An 11387-nucleotide genomic window follows, 5' to 3' on the forward strand; every position below is an offset into this window, starting at 1 on the left:
TATCAAAATTAGTAGTTAAAGGGGGGCTGAAACACTCAGTTTCAGTCAATCTCATGTCAATCTTGAGTACCTATAGAGTAGTATTGCATCCTTCATATCTCCGAAAAGTCTTTAGTTTTATTATATTTATAAAAGAAATATGGGCTGTACCGAGTCTTTCCGGAAAAAAACGAGCGCCTGGAGGCGTATCGAGTGGGCGGAGCTAAAGAATGACGAGCGCGCAAAGCGGTGACGTCCTCAAGCGTGGAGGAACCCCATAGCTATCGAGCTCAGCTAATAGATATATGATCCAGGCTGAAATAAATTGAACAGGAGAAACGGCAACATCAGGACGTCCGTCTCTGTGGTATGTAGTATATTTAGTGACCTGTCAACATTTGTGTGTTTACTCGCAGTTTATGAGGACATGATTCGGTTTATGGACTATTGTATGCGACTAAACCTTAGCAGTAGCAAGCAAAAAAGTTTTGCACGTCAGACTAGTGTAACGTGTCCTAGTGGGGGCGAAGCTTATCAAATGGTCAGTTAGTTTTAAAACCAACATTCACTGCAAACTCCCCACTGCTAGCTGCAGCCATTCACACCTCCAGTACGTAGATGTCCACAAATGTATGCTGCCCTTCATCTGAGAGTGAGTGAGACAATATCATGCTTCACATCACTGATTGAACATTTTTCTAGTGGTTATCTTCACTTTCCTGTAGCGAAGAGAGTCTCCCTGTCCATCATAACATCCAGACATACCATATGATAAAAAATCATATGTAAAAAAATGTGTTGGTTTTTGTTGGTTTAACTTAAAAAAGTAAGTAACCTGGTTGCCTTAAAATTTTGAGTTTATTGAAATTAAAATTTTTAGTTGATACAATGAAGGAAATTTGTTTAATAAATAGAAACTCAAAATATTATTGTATCTGAACCATATAAAAATTTGATAAATCATGTTTTACTGCCTCATCAGAAATAAAACACACACAATTCCCCAATATGCTTACAAAATCTTTTAATAATATTTTAATAAAGGTTGTCAAATCTCAAAAAATGTTCATTGTATTAACTCAAAATTTTTATTTCAATTAGCTCAAAATTTAAAGGAAACCAGGTAATTTTTTTTCTAAATATTTTTTTACAGTGTAACATGTGACTCAAATTTTCTGAATAGAATGAGACTATAATAAATAAAGATTTTTTTTATTGTCTTTTAAGGATTTAGTGCCAGTTCATACAAACACAATTCCAAGATTGCTAGCATTGTTAGACAACTATATTTCTGGTTGTTTATACAGCACATATCAACCAAACTCATTCTGAATATTGAAATGCGTACTTTAATGAAATGTGGATATAGAAAGAAGCTGTCATGAAAGGTGTGTGAACAGGACTCTATTTAGTACGCTATATTCTGTTCTGTGTGAACATAGCCACTATATTAGGTTGTTTCCCTGCAGTAATTCAGCTACGCTACGAGTGGGCAGCTTCAATTAGCATCAACTCATGGCGTCTTGCTAAACATTCAGAGACTAATCAACTTCACACCATTTACACTCCTCCACATTACTCTACTGCTAACACTCCTATCATTATGTGTTATGACTGGTATGATATGAATGTTGGATAATGAGGTCTTTAGGTGGCTGGGGTGAAGGCTAACTGACAGAAAATAATTTATATTCCTAATAGTAAACTTAAAGGAGTACTTCAGCGCTGGGAAGATGAATCTGTATTTAAACTGGGTCATTAATGTAGTAGAAATGTTTCATTATTTTTTAATTTATGTGCTTTCTAGATAGCCTAGAAATCTAGACGCACCCTAGCGGCAGCAAATTTAATCTGCCCGCGAGTGTCGTCTAGCAACTCTCAATACCCTTCTGAGCTGTAATCCCCTAACTCTTGCCGGGCCAATCACATCGTGTATAGAGCCGGTGGGCGGGGCCATAATGACGACAGCAGAGTTGCGTTTGCGTGCTTCTAGTAAACACAGAAACTGGCGAACGGCGGCGGTCTTTCGAATCAGCTTTAACCGTGACTCTTGAAGACTTGGAGTTAAGCTTTTCTCTGAGAAAAGAACAAAGAGCGGCACTGAAGTCATTCTTAAAAAGGGAAGATGTGTTCAGAGTTTTGCCAACCGGATACGGCGAATGTTTAATCTATCAACGAGCTCTGTTTTACCTTCGTTGCTCTGGTTGGTGGTAGCGCTATCCTATCGCGTGCAGAGGGAGTTTGAAAGACAACCGTTTATCCTGCCCCTCGGATTGAGCCCTGTCAATGGTGAGTTTCCAGAACAAACATCTTGATGTGGGTCAGGCTTGTCAGGCTACTTTCTAGACTGAGAAAAGACAGAAAACTTATTTGTCTCATGGGGATGAAAGAAAACAATTCCCAGAATGCTTCGCTGCCCTACGAGGCCACTCCCAAAGTCACTGCTACTAGATTACTAAATCACTGATCACTTTCCCACCACGACCGCATTCATTTGCATAAAATCAGTTCAGTTAGAGAACAGACACTACATTTAAAAACTGAACGTGTCTGTTCAATATGTGATGTAGCCGCTGAGGGAGTCTCACAGCTCAAAACGCTGCAGGAGTCAGATATATTGACAGTCATGGATGAGCTTGTGATGAGAGCTGAGGTAAACGCGTCCGCGGCATAGATTCACAGCGCATGTTCAGTCCGGCGTGTTTTCAGTTCATGCCTTTGAAAGCTTAACTTTCATAGGAATTAGTTAGAGAAGTTGAAAGACTTACTTTGCTGTGCTGGCCACACCGTTTAAACATGAATGCCTGAGGCTGCAGCTGCGAGCTGAGTGCTGTGTGTATCTAGCTCTCACACCATTTCAAGAGATATTTGTGTTTATACTGATTCTGATGTTACTGACAGTAGTGTGCTGTTTACTTTGTACATGTCACTAGTTTAATATGCTTAGCAATGGAATGGATGCAAACGTGATATATGGGCATACAGGTCCTTCTCAAAAAATTTGCATGTGATAAAAGTTCATTATTTTCCATAATGTAATGATAAAAATTTAACTTTCATATATTTTAAATTCATTGCACACCAACTGAAATATTTCAGGTCTTTTATTGTTTTACTGATGATTTTACATACATACAGCTCATGAAAACCCCAAATTCCTATCTCAAAAAATTAATATATATTAATGCCTAATGCCTAATATATCCCACCCACTAACAGATGCCGTGATGAAGAGATGATCAGTGTTAGTCACTTCACCTGTCATATTTTGCCTGATCGGTGTATAAGCAAATAAAAAAAATATTAAACTAAAACTTAACTGAAACTACAAAAAAAGTGATTTTAAAATATGAATAAATATTAAAATAGTATATAAATAATAGTAAAATAACACCAATTGGAAAAAATCCATGGGGCAGAAATGCATTAAACACTTGGCAAGTTGTGTAATGATTTACAAGGACCCTGTACTATAATGATATTAAAGAGGCACTATACATGCAGTACGGTACTCTCTGGAAGTCACACTCTTTCTTCATCTCCCCTGTTAAGATTACAAAGATTAAGCAATTAGTGTTTCAAATTAAGAAAGAAAATTCACTCAACCACACCACCTTTCACCATTCATAAATCAAATATTTCATTTTTCCACAAAACACTTTCCTCACCACCAGAAATGAATACCAGACTTAGTTCATATCCAGTGCCATCCTCACAGTCATGCCTTAATTGAGGTGACTTTCACGCCACTGTAATTTCAGACAAGTGACCTACTAGACGAGAATTAATCAATTCAGATTATTATCATTCATATGGCCTGTCTCTGTAACTCTCAAATGGACTCATACATAGCCCATAAAAAGGGGAAAATGAAGAGGAATGTGATTTGAAATTCTGTATTTAGGTTTAATATAGAAGATCCTTTTGCTGGTCTATGGCTGACTGTAAAGAATGTTTCCAAATGAATACACACAGGTGTTTTACTATAGGTAAGATTTGGTTGAAACGTCAAGATACTGGAGGTAATCAAACTTCTTTCAAACACACAGGAACAGAGGCTCACTCAAGTACACTCCATTTTATGCAACCAGTCTTTTCCAAGGGAAAACACACTGAATGAAAATAAAAGAAAGACATGGGCAAAGAAATAAGGACAAATGCCAAGCTGTTAGGAAATACAAGTAGATTTTGATGTATTTCTAGAGGGATTAGCCGATTGTTAATATAGGGATGTGTACACTCCTGAACAAAATCTTAAGACCAGGGGGATTCATTGCAAGTTTTACACATTTCACACTAGTGGATCATAACCGGGTTGTAAGTGCTGCTTCAAAATGCCAAAAGAAGAAACAGGAGCAACAGACAAAAAATAGAGAGTAGGCAATTTATTGAAAACTGCATTTAAACTCAAACAGGCCGTTCATCAGCTGATCAAAAGTTTAAGACCATAGCCCAAAAATAAACACACAACAGTACTAAAAGTGTCAAAAAAGGACTCAGTAGTGAGTAGCCCCACCGTTCTTGTTGATCACTTCAAAAACTCGTTTCGGCATGCTTGATGCGACTGTTTCCAGGAGGCTGGTGGGAACGTTGCTCCATGTGGTGAAGATGGCTTCACGAAGGGCATCCACGGTCTGGAACTGACGTCCATTTTTGTAAACTTCCCTTGCCATCCATCCCCAAATGTTCTCAATGGGATTTAGATCAGGGGAACACGCAGGATGGTCCAAAAGAGCAACATTATTCTCCTGGAAGAAGTCCTTCGTCAGGCGGGCTTTGTGAATTGCAGCATTGTCTTGTTGAAAGACCGCACAGACGGGGGTAATGGGGGTAATCCCTCGGTCAAGAGGGATGCCCGCTGCAACAGAGCCACATAGCCAGTCGCTGTTTGACGCCCCTGCACAACCTGAAGCTCCATTTTCCCATTGAAGGAAAAAGCACCCCAGATCATGATGGAGCCTCCTCTACTGTGCTGCGTAGAAAACATCTCAGGTGGGATCTCCTTGTCATGCCAGTAACGCTGGTAGTCGTCACGACCGTCCAGGTTAAATTTTTCTCATCAGAGAATAAAACTTTCTTCCACTTTTCAATGTTCCATGTTTGGTGCTCCCTTGCAGATTCTAAACGGGTAAGTTTGTGTCGTGGGAGGAGACGTGGCCTTTGAAGACGTTTTTTGTTCTTGAAGCCCTTCTCTAGCAGATGACGTCTTATGGTTATTGGGCTGCAGTCAGCATCTGTGAGGGCCTTAATTTGGGTTGAGGATCGACCTGTGTCTTCACGGACAACCCGTCGGATCCTGTGGCTCAGTGCAGGTGAATTTTTTTTGGGTCTACCACTTGACTTTTTTGTCCCATAACTCAGGATTTTTCTTACTTACTGCGTCCAACCTCAGCAGCGATGGCGCGTTGCGAAAGGCCTTGCTTGTGTAGATCAACAATCCTGCCACGTTCAAAGAGAGAAAGCCTTTTTGCCTTTGCCATCAGGAGATCTTGACAGTATGACTGCTTGAAGGACAATGCCATGAAAGCCATATTTTTGTGCAGATTATACCTTTTTATGGCTATGGTCTTAAACTTTTGATCAGCTGATGAACGGCCTGTTTGAGTTTAAATGCAGTTTTCAATAAATTGCCTACTCTCTATTTTTTGTCTCTTGCTCCTGTTTCTTCTTTTGGCATTTTGAAGCATCACTTACAACCCGGTTATGATCCACTAGTGCGAAATGTGTAAAACTTGCAATGAATCCCCTGGTCTTAAAGGGTTACTTCAGCGATTAGCATATGGCTTTGTATCAGTAGAAACCCTGGAGTATATTCAAATGATTGTGCCCCCTCATATCACCCTGAGACAAGAGATTTATGCATTTTATTTCTGGAAAAATTCCTCCTATGATGCAAATTGACAATATTTGCATCATAGGAGGAATGTTTGGCCAAAGGCTAAAGACTACAGCCAGCAGAGGGAGCCATTTCCGCATGTTTTACACCCGCGCATGGGGGATGGAGATCACACTCATTACACACATTAATTTCTATGAAAGTCAAGCTTGCAAAGGCATGAACTGAAACGTGCCAGACTGAACTCGTGTTGTGAATGTATGCCGCGAGTGTAGTCACGATTACCTCAACTCTCATCATGAGAGCTCATCAGCTCATTTATCTCACTCCTGCAGTTAGTGCTCAGTGCTGTGATACTTGACCGGCGACTCACTCATTTATATTGAACAGACACGTTATGTTTTTAATTGTAGTGTCTTCTCTAACTCAGTCACAGTAATCCAGTAGAGGTGGCTTTGGGAGTGGCCTCACAGGGCAGTGAAGCATTCTGAGAATTGTAGTCTTTCATCCCCATGAAACAAAAATACATGTTCTGTCTTTTCTCAGTGTAGAAGGCACCAAATTCAAAAATAATTTCACATTTCTACTACATTGATGACCCAGTTTAAATACAGATTCATCTTCCCAGTACTGAAGTACCCCTTTAAGATTTTGTTCAGGAGTGTATTAAACTATAGAAATGGGCTATATTTAGAGCAGGAATCAGATGACGGAGTTTGTGATCTTGAATGCTGTTCTGTCAACATTCATGCTTTATATATAAGCCAGTCGTTCTCTGGTTCCCCCGAGTGTGTTTTGTTGTTGTTATTGTATAAAAGCATGTTGATGTAATCCAAACCCATTTTGAAAAAGAGACATGCCTGAAAGAGAAAGCCAACCGAGGCAAGGCCGCCTTCCAGACGCACTCATCGGCAAAAGGCCGGACTGTAAACGTGACTTTCTCCTCTCCCTTCAAACAGAGAACGCCATCCTTGCTTTCGGGAACGACACAGACCTGAAATCTGCAACTAACCAAGCTCCAGGCTCCCATACTAATGCTTACAACCAGTTCTTAGTTACCAGCACCGAGACGACCACTACCACCATTGGTTCTGCCACGGAGATCGAGCAGAACATACTGCGTCCACAGATGCCCACACAGGTACAAGCCTTTATCCCTCCTGGTCTGAGTGCCTTTATGTGTTCTAAGAGCTTTTGAAAATCTTAACTCACCATGTTCCTAGATTAAAACCCATCGTTCACATTCCCTATTTATCCCCGTCAGAGCTTTTCTGTTAGTGAAAACAGATTTGCATTGTGTGTGACATGCATCCCAAAAATGACTTGAAATGCTTTCTGACTGTCCACACTGGAATACATTGAAATTAATTTTGTATACCATTTGAATCGGATTCAAATCTCACTTGAACATGGTTTGGGTTTGTAAAAATTGGATTTCTTTTTCTGCTGTTCAGTTTGCAAACAACTACATGGATTAGAGTCAGACATGCCTTTTACTGTATGTCTGTCTGAACAAAGCCATAGATGTGTGTTTGTCTCTGCTTATGGAAGCAGCGTAAACCAGTCAACATGATTACTGTTGCTTGTTTCCTTGCCTGGCCAAGCTCACCACACTATTCTGGTTTTAGATGGGTTTTGTCAGCTGATCTGCCAGCTGGGAGGCTAGCAAACCACATTACTGTAGACTGGCTTAAGCTGCGGTTATTTTCAGTGATTCTCAACTAATGCAGTGTTTCAATCAGGACACAGATTTTACATTGAAACACAATAGGACAATCATTCAAAATTAAGTCTTGAGTTTTATGCTTTCTGAAGCCAATCATTTCTGCAACTAAACCTGTCTTTATAATCAGATGCACATTATTTTTCATCCGTCTAGTACTGTCTGTGATATGATGCCTCTAAAAGGCAACCGAATAGGGAACAACACGGCTCGAGGCACACCTTAAGAGAAAATGTGCTTTTCACTACTCTCATAGTGTATGATTGCAAGACAAATGTTTTTATTGAACATTTATGGTGCAAATTTTGTGTGGAAATAAATCATAAAAGTTGTTTGTCATTTAAAAATCTTATAAATGTATGGCGAGGGGGGGCCATGGGGTAAAAGGCATGACGTATTGAAACAAATACTTAATATTATAAAATAATGTCTAAGTACAAACTTTGCTAAACTGATTGTTTTGAGCTATTAACTATTTTGTTTATTTTGAGAAATATTTTTTTTGTTCAATGAATATACTGACATAAAAATGTGAATATAAAAATATATAAATCTAAAAAAAATACAGAAACAAAATTATTTTGAAAAGTAAATATTCTGAATGCATTGAAGATCCCATAGTAATTTAAAGTAGGAACATAATGTGATTTAATAATGTGATTAATATTTTTTATTTAATTTTTTAGTTTATATAATATTTGTTTCTATATAAATATGTACAGTATATACATGCAAACTATTATGATTATATATTTGTTATGGTACATGCATATATATATTATGTAAACAAAAACAATCATTCAAAATGAAGTTTTGAGTTTTATGCTTTCAGAAGCCAATCATTTATGCAACTATTTTCATGGTATTGCATCATACTTTTACATATTGTCCAGTTATAGAAAAATGGTTGATTTGATTAGCTTAAACAAAACTGAAAATCATTAAGAACGTTGTCCCAAAATATAGTGATTCTAATTTGCTACTTAAATCTACATAATAAAAAATAATAAAACAGATTGATCTAATATATATAAAGTCAGTTGACTGTGTCAAGGATCAGTCAATTCACCACGTGCATCTTAAAAAGCGCATGTTTTGGAAAGTGCTGTGGCAAGTCTTTTCTCAGTCTAGTGGTGCCTTAAGCCCTGTTGTGTTCTATAAAATGTGGGTTAACAAAGTGAAAAAGATTAAACAAAATATCAGCATATCATGTATTTAAATCTCTCACGAGCTCTTTTTGTTCTGTAGATGAACGAGAGGGACAGACTGTGGGGCGACTCCACGCTCCCGCCTCCTGATCTCTATGACCACAGTCCTGCAGCAGCCCAGCTGACCATGTTAATGTGGCTCCTCCCCTTCCTGCTGCTGGCTCTCCAATTTTAAAAATTAAGCAACCAATCAAAGCACCACAGGACTGGGACAGCGTGCGCGTGTTCATGAGTTTTAACTTCCACATCACAATAACTCGTTCAGAGAGGACGCAAGAACTGAAAAACTCTTTAAATATATGACACCCTGCTCCATTCCTCAACGCAATTTAGTGATTCATTGTCTGGATGTTCACAATGACTGATTTCAAGAGTTTAAATAATTGTGTGTGCGTCTCATCTTTTGGACAGAAGATTGTGCCCGTGTAAGATAAAAACCCCTCTCCTAAGGGGGCAACTAAACCACAGTTGTCATGCCCACTTTGATTATTACAAAAAAAAAGAGGGGAAAAAAACAACTACCTGTTTATCATCCATATTTTAATATCTATTTATTTTCCCCAGCTCTTTCGAATGGATGGTGTTGGAGTGTGTGCTGTATATTCATCCGGATAGAAATGTATTTTGTGATGTTTGTTTGAAGAAGCACAGGAACAAGTGGTAAAAGAAAGTAAACGCAGTAGAAGCGTCTGATGAGAGCGCTTTCACAGGCTTCAGAGGGTTACAAAGACGGTCTTTATTTTTGTAATGTGTATTGTTCAGATGTACAACCCACAGGCTGCTTCTCCCAGCAGTCCTTGAATGCACGTTTGCTAAGAAAATGGCACAGATATGAAAAGCAGCAGAGGTTAAAGTATCTTGATGAATGCCAGGATCATTGAGCAGTTCTTCTATACTTCACCTGTGAATATGGGTGTCTGAAATATTGCATCAACCTGCTTATAGCAACTGGAAAAAGAAGCACAAAACACCCTGTTCAACAAAGCACTTTCTGTTCACATGAATTCAAGTAGATTTATCATATCTCCCAACTCTCTGTTTGTTTCAGCCAATCAAAATGAGCACAAGGGTCAATCAATTCTCTCCACTGATTGCTCCACTGTCGCCGACAGTTTTCTGCGTCCCCATCCCATGAGCACTCGACATCTGGAGTTGTGTTGCTTTTTTATATTCGATTGTTCTGCAATGACAAACAAGGTGAGTGAAAAGTAAATGCTTTGACCCTCAATATCGTCCAGAGACTATTGACAACCAGCGACCAGCATCACAAAACAGGACAAAGCATTTGTCAAATGGGTTGGAAATTGTGGATTTTACTTGTTATTATCTGAAAAATAAAGCTGCCAGATACGGATGTACAGAATAATGTTTGTTTCTCCAAATATGTGCATGCAGTAAGTGCCAAAGTTTATGATCAGCAGACTCTGATTCTGCAGCAATGGATGGTAAAATGCTCCAATAATCGTTGAAAACAACTATGAAAAATACCTGGGATTCTTTGTACACTATATTGCCAAAAGACATCTGACTTTATATCCGCTCTAATGCATTCCAAAGTTTAATCGGGTTGAGGTCTTTGTGGATCTTGCTTGCTGAACTGGTGCGCAGTTCAAGAAGAGATCATCCCCAAACTAAGGTGGGAGCATGAAATTGTCTAAAATGTCTTGTATGCCGAAAGACAATGGAGTCAGGTTCGCACTGTTCTCCTGGCAAACACCAAATCCAGACTCGTCCATCGGATTGCCAGACAGAAGTGATTCGTCTCTCCAGAGAACAAGTCACCACTGCTCGAGTCCAACGGCGGCGTGCTTTGGAAACCCATTCCGTGCACACTGATCTCGAGCTAATCTGAAGGCTGAAGTTTGGAGGTCTGTAGCTATTGATTGCAGAAAGTTGGTGACTTCTGCGCACCTCAGCATATACTGACCCCACTCTCTGATTTATGTGGCAGTGTTGCTGTTGTTCCCAATTGCTTCCACTTTGTTATAAAAACACTAACAGTTGACTGGAATATTTAATAGTGAGGAAATTTCACAAATGGGACTTATTGCACGGGGAATTCACTGAGCTCCTGAGAGCGACACATTCTTTCACAAATGTTTGTAGATGCATGCCTAGGTGCTTGATTTGATAAACTTTTGGCCGTGGAAGTGATTGGAACACCTGAAATCAATGATTTGGAGAGATGTTAATACTTTTGGCAATATAGTGTTGTCCATATGGTCATTCTCCCTCAAAAACATGAATACTGTTGTAGTGAATATCTTTATAAATTGCTGAGAAAGCCTAAAATTAGCCAAAATAGGTAATTAATCAAGGGGATTCATGAATGACTGATGTAATTTAGCAGAAATCAGTTCTGTGCAGGCCTGCTGATCAGCTCAAGCTGAGGGGGTAATGAGTAGCTCAGGGAGTGAAGTAACCCTCATTTATTTGGAGCACAGTCATTGCATTGCCACCTATGTGCATCGTCTGGGTCACCACACACATCTACACTGCCCTTCAGCATTAACTAGTGTTGTAGTCAAGATCCGAGACCAAGACCAATGTGTTGAGACCGAGTCAAGCCCAGACCAGCACTCCTTAAATTCATAAAGATCCACATTACTGCCTAAGAAATTACTATTTTTGGTCAATAAAC

General features: G+C 39.2%; 1 protein-coding gene across 2 annotated transcripts in view; it reads left to right on the forward strand.

The window, feature by feature from the left end:
* gfra4a (GDNF family receptor alpha 4a) overlaps positions 1 to 10100 on the forward strand; it is a 287628-nt gene extending 277528 nt beyond the window's left edge. For both annotated transcript variants that reach the window (XM_067421642.1, XM_067421641.1), the window contains 2 exons: positions 6775 to 6956; positions 8787 to 10100. In XM_067421642.1, the coding sequence (XP_067277743.1) occupies positions 6775 to 6956; positions 8787 to 8921 (317 nt within the window). In that variant the 3' untranslated portion in view covers positions 8922 to 10100. The remainder of the gene's footprint in view (positions 1 to 6774; positions 6957 to 8786) is intronic.
* The last annotated feature ends 1287 nt before the right edge of the window (positions 10101 to 11387 follow it).

Source organism: Pseudorasbora parva, chromosome 17, assembly GCF_024679245.1.
Source record: "Pseudorasbora parva isolate DD20220531a chromosome 17, ASM2467924v1, whole genome shotgun sequence".
Lineage (NCBI taxonomy): Eukaryota > Metazoa > Chordata > Actinopteri > Cypriniformes > Gobionidae > Pseudorasbora > Pseudorasbora parva.